The 12,464-nt window shown below is 41.0% G+C and overlaps 2 protein-coding genes across 2 annotated transcripts; both read left to right on the top strand.

Annotated features, from left to right (window-relative positions):
* Window positions 1-1,345: 1,345 nt before the first annotated feature.
* Window positions 1,346-7,661, top strand: LOC308309174 (trypsin-like). The gene is made up of 6 exons (XM_080754657.1): window positions 1,346-1,431; window positions 2,380-2,536; window positions 3,282-3,380; window positions 4,326-4,489; window positions 5,122-5,258; window positions 7,266-7,661. The coding sequence occupies exons 1-6, from the start codon at window positions 1,389-1,391 to the stop codon at window positions 7,416-7,418; spliced, it is 753 nt and encodes a 250-aa protein (XP_080610783.1). The 5' UTR covers window positions 1,346-1,388; the 3' UTR covers window positions 7,419-7,661.
* A 1,682-nt stretch (window positions 7,662-9,343) lies between these two features.
* LOC308304885 (beta-1,4-galactosyltransferase 2-like) lies at window positions 9,344-11,801 on the top strand. Its single transcript, XM_080749513.1, has one exon. The coding sequence runs from the start codon at window positions 9,435-9,437 to the stop codon at window positions 10,482-10,484; it is 1,050 nt and encodes a 349-aa protein (XP_080605639.1). The 5' UTR covers window positions 9,344-9,434; the 3' UTR covers window positions 10,485-11,801.
* Window positions 11,802-12,464: the final 663 nt, after the last annotated feature.

Raw genomic sequence — 12,464 nt, forward strand, 5'->3', positions numbered from 1 at the left:
GGGGACAAGATTTCAAAATGTACAATAGTTGGCAAGTTGGGACGTAATAATATTCCTCAAATAATACACATTTCCTTTTCTTTTTAAGTCTGGAAACATGCTTCAGACACACCTCCTGCAGGAGTCTCAGATTTGGCATTAGGGACCTGTTGCAACCACATGCATGTGTACAAATCCATTTTCATTTGTACACGCTCAGAGTTACATACCCGTAATGGTAATTTAGGACTATCTCTTTATGTGTTTCTGGTTTATTGTCCGCTTATTTGCATGTCCATGGCAAAAATGTAATTTGGACAAAACTTCCACCACAAGCCAGCATGACGATGACCCCTGGCCTTGTCTTAGGGGCTACACTGTTAGCTGTACACCGGGCAAGTTTTATGTACATTATTTAGTTTTTGGTTCCTGTAGTTTTGTGCAGTAGGCCTTATAGGTCAACTATTCAATAGTGGTAACCAGTACAGCAGGCAAGTGGAATGAAGGCATGGAATGAAAAAAGAAAGAATCACAATTTCAATACCATAGAATAGCTTCATTTGAACGAAATATTTAATCTTATAGAGTAGACCTTTGAGTAGACCATTTCCCAAGGATACCTGACCATGACAGGCAGCAGATTAACACACATGTACAGGTACTTACAGATTTAATATGCAAAATGATATTTTGATTCAGCATGATAACTATATAGCTACAGTATTTACTTTTTCTTGTATTATCTAATACATGAACAAGTGTTGTCTGTTATGAGACTTCAAAGTTTTCCACTTCAGTGGACAGGTGATATTTTTCTCACGTCTCTTGGCTTGCAGTTCATAGTCAACCAAAAATATAGTCTTAAGAGACCTTTTAAATGTCAACGCGGTGAGCATATTAACATGTTGATGTCACAAACATCCTATATTGAATAATATTACATTCCATTTTTGTACTGCAGGATTGTTAAAATGTCTCATTGCAAAATGTGCTTCATTACATATTCTTATATAATTTGACAAAAATGTAGAAAAGAGAATTGTCGTTCATTTGGCAGCCGTCCCCAAAACTTTGTTTGCCAGTGTTCCTTTGGCCTGGGTTAATCATCAGAAGTGTCAAAATAGGCATGATGACCTTGGCTCTTGGTTACTCTGTGGAACATTTTTGGAAGACAGTGGGTAGTGTGTGTGCGTGTGAGTGTGGGGGGTACGGTGGAGGGGTGGTGGCAGTAGACCGATAAGGTAATTGGGGCACGAGCGGGGGTTTAGGTGGTGGTGAGGGGGTGAGGACTGGGATGTGGGTATTTGGTTAAAGGGGTGGGTGGAGGGTTTCAGAATGGACTTGTTGGTTGGATATATAAATAGGAGCCACGGTGTTTCCAGGTGTCTTCTGATCATTCACCAGACATCATGATGAGACTGCTGGCCCTTCTACTGCTGGTTGGAGCTGCTGGTAATCCACACATGCACACTAATACACCATGACGTATAGAAGAAGAAGCACATAATATGCACACGCGTGCATGCACTGGTACTGCACACATAGTATAATATACCAGCAATGACCATGCACACATGCACGCACAGAAAAACACTGTAGGCTGCATGGAAGCTCAAAGAACTTCTAAGAGCTACATAGTATTATCCTTTGAGATTACAATTAGGCTATCAATAAATCTGATTTAACAAATGCTTTAACCACATTAAACTGCGGATTCATATTTGGGCATGTATTTGTATTTGTGATTTCTTCTGTGAGCGTTTAAAAAATGGCAGATCTACAAGCTCACAACGCATCGCCATGAAATATGTTGTGTGTTTCTACAATTCGTCATATGATGAAGTATACAGGGCTTATAAGTAACCAGCTGTGCGAATAATTTTAAGTGGCCTACGATACAGTGTGAATTGTTGTGAACAGGGGTGTCACAAGGGGGGGGAGTGGGACTGAGTTACTAGGGCCCAAGGTGGAGGGGCCTTAATTATGTTATAATTTAGCTATTTTTGAGTCGTGAAAATATGTGAAAATCTTTGAATATGTATTTTTTAAGCGAACATTTGTAACTCAAATTTTGCTTCTGGGGGGTCCCTGGAACTAAATATTTTGAGCTGGGGGTCCGTGACCAAATACATATTATTTTGGGGGTCCTTCACATGAAAAAGTTTGAGCACCACTGACAAAAAAATTAAATAAAATCAAGATTTTTCAAAGATAGTAGATCTACAAGCTTGCAGCAAGGCACTCGGTGCAGCACAGTGAGCTTGTATATCCCCCCCCCCCCCCCCCCCCCCCCCCGCAGTGAACCCTTGTACCCAGGGCACAGAATTTAGTGTGACACCCCTGGTTGTGAATCTGTGTTACTAACATATTCTTGTGTTCATGTCTCCCTCCGTATCTCAGCGGCAGTGCCCCGTGAGGATGGGAGGATCATTGGAGGGCAGGAGTGTGAGCCTCACTCTCGGCCCTACATGGCCTCTCTCAACTACGGTTATCACTTCTGTGGCGGAGTTCTCATCAACAAGCAGTGGGTGCTCTCTGTCGCCCACTGTTGGTACAAGTGAGTAACAAGAATAACTCAGAAACACATACAGTACATAATACAGTACAATACAGTTTATAGCAGCATTATTATGCAATTATTGTGCTTTTAAGCTTCCTCAACAGTATGGCTCTATAGCAGCGTTATTCAACCTGCGGCCTGTGGGCCGCATGCGGGCCCTGTGGCATGTCTATGCAGCCCGTCATGGTCATAATGTTTTTATACTTTCAGTGTGGACAAATAATTTCTGATGTCATTTTTCAGTTTCTCTCCGATTTCTTTTTTTTTGACTCATCATCATTAATCATTCCATGACAATCGTTTTGTTCAGTGAGGTTTGGCCTTGGCTGTTATCTGTATGTGTCCTTAATTTTTAGACTAGTCATGTAGTGTGTTACAAAATCATTCTCTAAACGTCCAAAATAGGACCGTACTTTTTAGCTTGTGGCCCTTGGACTTTTGGTATTTTGCTGATTGGCCCCTGAACCATCTTAAGTTGGTTAGTACTCTATAGAGCAGGGCTACCTGCTCTATAGAGTACTAGGTGCACACGTGAGCGCGCGCACACACACACACACACACACACACACACACACACACACACAAACACACACACACACACACACACACACACACACACACACACACACACACACACACACACACACACACTTTAACTGATTAATACTTTATTTTAGCAATGTTTGTAGACGTAGACAGTAGATGTATGACCTTGTTATAATGCCATCCGGTCCTCTCTCAGTCCCTACTACATGCAGGTGATGCTGGGAGAACACGACCTCCGTGTGTATGAGGGCACCGAGCAGCTGGTGAAGACAAACACCATCATCTGGCACCCAGAGTGAGCAAAACCTTCCTTCATCCAAATGAACCCCTATAGTGCAGAGCATGGGTCACAGGGTCCCCCAATGATTAGCTTACATGTGCAACATTGTTTTCTCACTCAACAGTAAACAAACCAACATACAGTAAATACAGTTCATAAAGGGTATCTGCACATTTCTTAAGTTACAATTTACCTTTTTAATACCAAAATGACCAGATTGTCAAATATTACGTAAGAACGAGGCAAACATTGTGAAAATAGCCGATCTACAAGCTCACAACGCCTTGCAGTGCGTATATAGGCTACTGTATATCTGTGGAACAAAGTAAAATTAAATGTACAATGCTACAATGCTGTGTGCTTGTCAGGGTGCAGGTTCCCATGCAGTTCAAATCTTATTATTTTGGAGAATTGGGGCCAGAAAGGTTTGGGAACCCTTGCCCTGGTGAAAACGTGTTTTGTGATCTGGTAGATCTGCTATTTTCACCAAAGGAATTTGGCGAAAACCCAACTCTACTCCAAATCTCTTTGGCCCTCTACAGTCAATGATTTACCAATAAGGGGACAATTTGTCCATGTATTATAGGGGTTAAATAGGGTTCAGTGTAAACTATTGGTGGGTTTTAAAGTAGATTTATATATACTAAATAAAGTGATTCAATTGTATTTTTAAGCAACAGAACCAAATCTAATGGACTCCTTATGTACCGAAAACTTTGTACAATCATATGCAGCATCGGAGATTATATACTGAAATATATGAAATATATTACTCTAAATATGATCTACTCAAAAACCTTATTAACACCGTCCGATCATGCATACATGTTCTTAAAAAATTGTTAAAACCAATAATATAATTTAGAAGTGAGCCCTTTTTTCTAAATATAGATTTTGTAAAACATAACAAATCATGGCGCTTCTAATACACGTCTTATTCACGTGTTAACCGGTTTCCAGCTATGACTACCAGACCCTGGACTATGACATCATGATGATCAAGCTTTACCACCCTGTGGAGGTGACCGAGGCAGTGGCACCCATTGCTCTGCCCACATTCTGTCCCAATGGGGGCTTGTCCTGCTCTGTGTCTGGCTGGGGTAACACTGCCATGGGAGACGAGGGTGAGCTGATAACACTGATCCTTGTACTGCAGCATTCTGGTCTGGGCCCACCAGGGGTTCAAATGGACTTGCGGGTGTGACAGTGGCTGATATGCATGTGTTTTTCCACTATACCGTTTTTGTTACTTTCCGTACACGAAGAGAAAGCACTGCAAAGCACAATGCCTGCAACACTCCAAATTAAGTTAAAGGGCCATTTCACCTCCGGGACAACCCTATCTTATTTTATTGTTGTTTGGGACACGATCAACTCAATCCTGAGTTGATATTTTAGTATTTCAGCATGACAAGTGATGCAATTGCATCACTAGTACATGCTGAAATACTAAAATATCTAAAAAAAAAAAAAAAAACAGATACAAAAAAAAAACAGATAAAAACAGACAATCGCAGAGGTGAAATGGCCCTTTAACTTTTTGGACTATAAAAATTGGCAGGATACAAATGTAATAATTCTTTCTCAGCTTCAGATTTACACACTTGATGTTTTCTCTTGGTGTACTTTGGTACAAACATTGCCCAATGTCTTTTCCCCCTCTTTGTTTTGAAGCCTTTTACCAAATACTGTATGTTTTCTGATGTATGTGCACAACCATTTCTCTCTTTCTAATTGTGTGTTTGGCCTGTTTCAGTCAACATGCCCGTCCGTCTGCAGTGCCTGGATGTGCCCATTACGGATGAGGCAGACTGCGAGAATGCCTACCCCGGTATGATCACTCGCCGGATGATGTGTGCTGGGTACATGGATGGAGGCAGAGATGCATGCAATGTAAGTACTAGCTCAGAAAGACAAGAATAAAGCATCATTTGTGAAGTGATTGACCTATTTGCTTTATGTGGTTGAGAACGTTTGCCTTTATGTACAGCTACAGCGGTTGGTAACGGATCTCATCAAAATGATCAATAAAAATGTAAAGCTTTCAAACATACTTAAAATAACTGATCTACAAGCTCACAACTTGTTTTGTCCATGCACACTGTTGTGTGACAAAGGGGTAGGTAACTACTTAGTTGACCTCCAGGCTTTGAGGTCCACTCAAATGAAAGTGTGACCAAAGTATATGTAATTGCTTTTCAAAGTTAATGGTAAATGCAAAGATGTCTGACCTTCAATCCGGATGGTCCGTAAACTTTATTTACATTGTCAACCAGCAGGTGTCCTACTTGGCACCAGAGTCAACATTTCTCAATGGAAGGGCAGGGAGATCATATCCAACCACAACAGATATGCTATTGTAATAACAAACTCTAAATTGGCATGTTTTATTCTTTGAAATAGTTTCTGATTTGTACTAGCACACTCAACCTTGAGAAAATAAGGTATTCATTAAAAGATAGCGAGGCACAATTTGATAAGGTTTGCTCCTTGTTCGTTACCTAAACAGAAGGACTTAAGATTTGGACCATACCACTATTTAGACAGACTGTCTATTAAAATCCACGCAAATTAACAAATCAATCTGTTATTTTATCATGTGTTATGTATGTCACTGAGCAGTATGGGTGGGAGGGAAAGGGGTTATTTTTCTCATTCTATTTGTCATCTTGCTTTATTTTTTTGTCTTTGTTCTTGTTGTTTTCTTTTTCTTTCTTCTTTCTTTCCTTTGTATTTCTTGTAACAGAAAAGGTAACTGTGTCAACTTGTGATATTATAACACTTGATAATCTTTTATCGATAAAACGTATTTGATTTGTATAAGATTAATTACGTTATAAATGTGTAAAATGTACAGTTTGATACACATTCAATACCATATCAAATACACTCTAAATTGGCATGTTTTATTCTTTGAAATAGTTCCTGATTTGTAGCTTTAATTAAATTAGTTACGGTATAAATGTGTAAAAGGTACAGTTCAATAGCATATCAAATACACCTCGTAGTTGGTATTTGTTTTCTCTCCGTATGGTCACAGAGATTTCCTGTGATTGCGTCTGCGTGCTCCTATAGTTGGGATGGGTTAAATTGTGTAAACAAACGTAGCGACCTAACGTCAACCCTGGCAATTTTAACACCAAGTTCTAGCTTGGTATTGTATGCTGTCTGCGTGTGTACATATTTCCATAACAGAAGACCTGGATGTGCCTGGCACCTGGCACAACTTGTTTGTTTTGTTCCACATTGCTTATGAAACAGGTTCAGCAGCTCGCAGGCCCATTTTCCATGGCTCATTTTTAATGGCCTATCTATAGGCCATCCAACCAAACCATGGCAAATTACATGAATGTATTGTGTGGCTGATACATCATGTGTCATGATTACACAGGAGTTATGTTACTAGAATAAGCACAGGGATAATACAAAACAAATGTATATATTGTTATATTGTTTGAGCTTGCCTTGGGCACCAAATGAGCAAGGACAGCCACTATCTTTGTTTGTCTTTTTTTCTACGATATATCTTGCCAAACTGATAGAAACAGCTCTTAAGTTATAATAAAGCTAATAACTACTGTGGTGGAAATTCTAATATAATCTACTACACTACCACTCCAATATTGTAACTGCAAATAGCCTACCTTGTAATTAAAGGCCTACAAATAAAACATCACCTTAATAATTAATTCGATGATTATGAAAAATCATACATGGCTCTAATCACAACTTCCACATGCCTTTATGGAACATTTGTATTGATGCACAATGCACATTATCATGACCACACTCATAGGGGGCCAAAAAACGGTGGTAGATGATATCCAATATAAAACTATCTTTATAGCAGTAGGCAAAACCAGGTGAAAAATTATAACACCCTCTTTTTGTTTTGTACAGGGTGACTCTGGCAGTCCTCTGGTGTGTCTTGGAGAGCTCACAGGTCTGGTGTCATGGGGCCAGGGGTGTGCCGTGCCTGGCTATCCTGGTGTGTATGTCAAAGTGTGCGAGTTTCTATACTGGATTCAAGATACCATGGAAGCCAACCCCTGAAAACCTCTCTTGGTCCGCATCCGCACCCATCTTCCCATCCTTCTTTCTCAGCCTCCACTGACCAGCGGACATGACTAACCACATTCCTTTTTCCATTACAACTCATGTTCCCCTCATGCATAATTACCTGCTCTTCCCATTACCCTCTCACGGATGATGTCTCTGTCTGTCTCTCTCTCTTACACCTGGATTGGCACATAGAGTTAAAAGAGTGTAAAACACACAATAAAGCCAGTAGTAACATACTCATCCATGTCTTTTGTCAATTTTGAGTGATTTCAATAGAATTCATTGGATATGAACAACACCTCAGGTGGTACTTAAACCCATGACCTGATATAAGAGTATCATGTTCTTTCTGTCCTGCTTTTAACACCATAAAAAATTTATGAAAATACACACACAAGACTGAAGAGGACTGATTGGTTTAATTTAGTAGCTACTTATAGGCCTATGTTATGCAGGGTTTAATTTCCACATACATTGCAATGTTTTGCCAGACATGTTTTATGGGGGTTGATTAATCTATTGCCCTATTGTCCTAAATGAGGTCTGTATTCTAAAGTTACATGATGATTCAATTTGATTATACTGACAGTGACACAACTCATGATCTGATGATCCAATTAATTAGTGTGTGTTGTTTGATTGGCCTCATGCTACAAGCACACTGGAAACACACACACACACACACACACACACACACACACACACACACACACACACACACACACACACACACACACACACACACACACACACACACACACACACACACACACAAACTCTGGAGTTCTACATGTCTAGGGTGTTGTGTGTTACAAAAGTCTCAGTTTCAAACAAAGCATCTTTGAATTTCCTGATGCCAATCTGTATTTATGTAGGCTATTGCACAGAATATTTTTCAGTAAATACTTTGAAGAGAATCTATGTGGTGTTTTGCCTTTTTCCTACAAACTACCCATCGCTCTGAACCCTGCTTGGTAAGAATGCATTCTACCTCAAGACGCAATGTCCTGAGTTCAAAAGTGACAACAGCTTCATGTTACAAAAACACAATTACAGTGAGTTGGAAACATTATAGCTTGAGGGTACAGTAGGCTACTGCTGGGATTTTAAACCAAGTGTTCCTGTTTATATTGCTTTTAACATTATGAGAGAGACACACGCAGAGATTGTAAAGCAAATGACTGATTATAAATAACTCCTGTTTCTGCTGGGGTAAGTAGTACAAAGTACAATGTGCAAATAGAGAAGTAGCCTTTTTTGTTACCAAAACGCTCTGACTTTCTCTAGAGCGGTATCCTGAATCATCAACATTTATATAGGCAATGGGTCGCACACAGTGGCAAGAGTTAGCTTTCTCTTTGTATTTTGTATTACATCAAGAACAAACGTTTTGGCTATTACAATACAAACTGAGCAGATTTAAATAAATAGGAACTTGCGGCTATATTAAATGTAATAATAAAAAAAAGACAATAGGTAGACCTACTTTGGAGTATAGGCCTATATTTTTAATGAGTTTACTTTAATCTTTTAATTAGTTTACTTTAAAAAAAATACTTTCTAACCTTTTTACCAAATTGATTGCAAAGATGCTGTCAGTGTGTTGCCACAGTTAATAAATAAGATCACGGTCACCAGTCACAGAGAGGTGAGAGAAGGGGGGCAAGAGAGAGAGAGAGAGGGGGGGGGGGGGGGGGGGGAGAGAGAGAGAGAGAGAGAGAGAGAGAGAGAGAGAGAGAGAGAGACTGAGAGAGAGAGAGAGAGAGAGAGAGAGAGAGAGAGAGAGAGAGAGAGAGAGAGAGAGAGAGAGAAACTTGAGAACAGTCATGTGATCACAGTGATAGGCCTACCAACAGGTTGAACTAGCTATTTTATCAGGAATCAGCCTGGGTGTTGACTCATAATGAACTTTGGCCATTCCGCGGTAGGCATGCGAGCAATCTATTCCAAAGGGCCAGGGGTTAATCGTCTTCAGAGGAAGATTTCCTTGACAAATATTAATCAAACATGAGGACAAGGCGCTGGCTCACATTAGTGACTTTATTGATATTAGTGTGTTTTGCCCTGCTGTGCCTTAAATACGGCGAATCACCTGTTAAATACGGAGACAGCTGGCACACAACAGGCTCAGGCACATGGACGTGGAAGAATGAGAGCAAAACTGAAGAAATAAGAAGCATCACCTCCAGGCCAACAGCAGCAGCAGCAGCAGCATCAGGAGGAGAACATGTGGGGGAACTGGGACCGTGCCCTGGTACTTCACCGCACCTGTCCGGTCCGTACCCGGTGGACCTCAACCAGACGCTGAGTCTGGACACCGTCAGGGAGGAGAACCCGGCTCTTCAGCCCGGGGGGCGCTTCAAGCCCCCGGAGTGCGTGGCCGCTCAGAAAGTGGCCGTGATCGTGCCGTTCCGCAACCGGCATCACCAGATCAGCTACCTGCTCCACTATCTCCATCCCTTGCTCCAGCGGCAGCAGACGCACTACGGCCTCTATGTGATCAACCAGCACGGAGACGGCAAGTTCAACAAGGCCAGGCTGATGAACGCGGGCTTCCAAGAGGCGCTGAAGGAGGACGAGTACGACTGCTTCATCTTCCACGACGTGGACATCATCCCCATGGACGACCGCAACCCCTACAGGTGTTACGCGCAGCCTCGACACCTGGCCGTGGCCGTGGACAAGTTCAACTTCACCCTGGGCTACGACCAGCTCGTCGGCGGAGCCCTGGCCTTCTCCAGGGCGCAGTTCCTCAGAGTCAACGGTTTCTCCAATAATTTCTGGGGATGGGGCGGCGAAGACGACGGCATGTACAAGCGGATAGTTTTTAGAGGCATGGCTATTTCTCGACCCGACTTGCAGGTCGCCAGATACACAATGATAAAACATGACAGAGACTTACACAATGAACCTAATCCCAATAACTGGAACGTGCTGAGTAATACAAGATTTAACATGAACAGAGACGGAATAAACTCCCTCCAATATCGTGTTGTAGAGACTGTGAAAGACAGGCTTTACACTTTTATTACTGTCGACATTGGCACCCCGAAGTAGCCGCGTGTGTGTGTGTGTGTGTGTGTGTGTGTGTGATAGTGAGAGAGAGAGAGAGAGAGAGAGATTAATTGACTCAGCTCATTTACATTCTCACTTTCAGTCATCCCTTTTTTCCTTTATCCATCAATATCAAATCTGTTGCCCAAAACCTTGGTATTTTTAGTCTTACTCTAAGCCTTCTTTACACACGTTTAAGACATAGATACAGGTGTACCATCCAGGCCAGGATTACCACCTCTGAGGGCCCCTGGGCACTGAAGCTCCAAGGGCCCCCCTCTGCGTACGCGCTACAGGGCTCCAGACTAACCACTTTCAATATTTTAAAAAGTAACTTAACGATATCAGCAGCCAGTGAACACATTTAAGACAATAACAGTCTGAGGTAAGAAACAGTGGCAGTGTGGCCACTGACAATGAAAAAAATTAAATAACAATGTACTATTATAGTACTACTATGGTCAAAACAAGACATATCCTTCCCCCCAAAAATTACAAAATACCATTTGTGACCACCAAATTGGGGGTCTTGGGGGCATAATTTAATTCATTTCATTTGGATTAGATAACAACTAAATGATTTTTTTTTTTTTTTTTGACATTTCTTTATTTTTTTTAGGGCCCCCTGGTGCCAAGGGCCCCTGGGCACGTGCCCAAAGTGCCCATATTGTAGATCCGGCCCTGGTATCATCTCAGGAGAGGAATATACTAAACAATAGGCTTCAAATGATAGCCTAATAATGCTGTTGCTATAGGCTGACTTTGAAGAGGACATAATTATTTAGGAACTTGCTGGTTGTTCCTAAAGTAACAGAGACAAACATACTTTTATATTTAAAAAAAGAAAGAAAAACAATTCATTGTTTGATTCCCATGTTTGTTTTTTCCTCACTGTACTTACTGTACTGTATGTATAATACATGACAGGCCCCATAGCATGCAGCACAATTCTCTTAAATGTCTTTTATATTTGCTCTTAATTTTCTGTTAAAAGATAAATAAGAGAATTCAACTCCCAGATGCATATTTTTTAACATCAACATCTGCTCTTACCTTGTGCTGAATGATGACTTGATCATAAATCGGAGAGGCATTGCTGATTATTTGTTATTAGCATAATAATTAGGTAGGCCTAATTATATGCCCTAAAGAATAAATAAGAGCAGGATTGGTGCGTGTAAGACTGGCATGACCATAGCATCTCTGGCAGAGAGTATGACCAAAAAACAAATTTGTTATTTTTATAGTTAACATTTTTACTGTAACTTTTACTCTTATTTATTTAAATAATAAATTGCAGTTTGTGGGAAAACTTGCAAAACACTGTACACTTGTGATGTGTCAAGTTGAATTTGAGCTGATGTGATTTTCCAGAGCGTCAGTTACCGACGTCAGAAACACTCTCAACATAGCGTACACATAACACCGGTAATGAGTACACCTGACACACAACACAATGACCCAGCTTTACACACACAGAAGAACACAGTCTTTATATCGTCATTGTCGGGTGGAAACCTCGTATCTCCAAGTTTTAAATTTGTATGATCTTTCGCAAAGTAAAGCCCTGCTTCCTCATACAAGGCCGTCGCACAAAAGTAGTGAAAACAGCAGATCTACAAGCACACAACGCCGTGTGCTTGTAGATCGGCTGTTTTCACTAGTTTAGATCATTTTTAAAATGATAAATGCAAACGAAGGGTTTTGGACATACAAGGTTTTCACCCGACAACGACGATATTATAGTCTCAGGCTCCTCACCCAATCCTCATCAGGGTTGCCAGATCAGAATGACGGTTTCCAGCCCAAGCACAACTTAAAACCAGCCCATTTCCGCAACATCGAGTTTGAAATGCAAAACATATGCCTACAGATAATATAATAACCAGTAACCAACCACACACAATAAATCGTTTCCCTCCCGTGTCAGCATTAAACAGGTGACAGTGACCGGGCCGCCTATGCGTACTCACAACATAGCTG

This window comes from Nannobrachium achirus (genome assembly GCF_963921795.1).
Source record: "Nannobrachium achirus genome assembly, chromosome: 2".
NCBI classification, from domain to species: Eukaryota; Metazoa; Chordata; class Actinopteri; order Myctophiformes; family Myctophidae; genus Nannobrachium; species Nannobrachium achirus.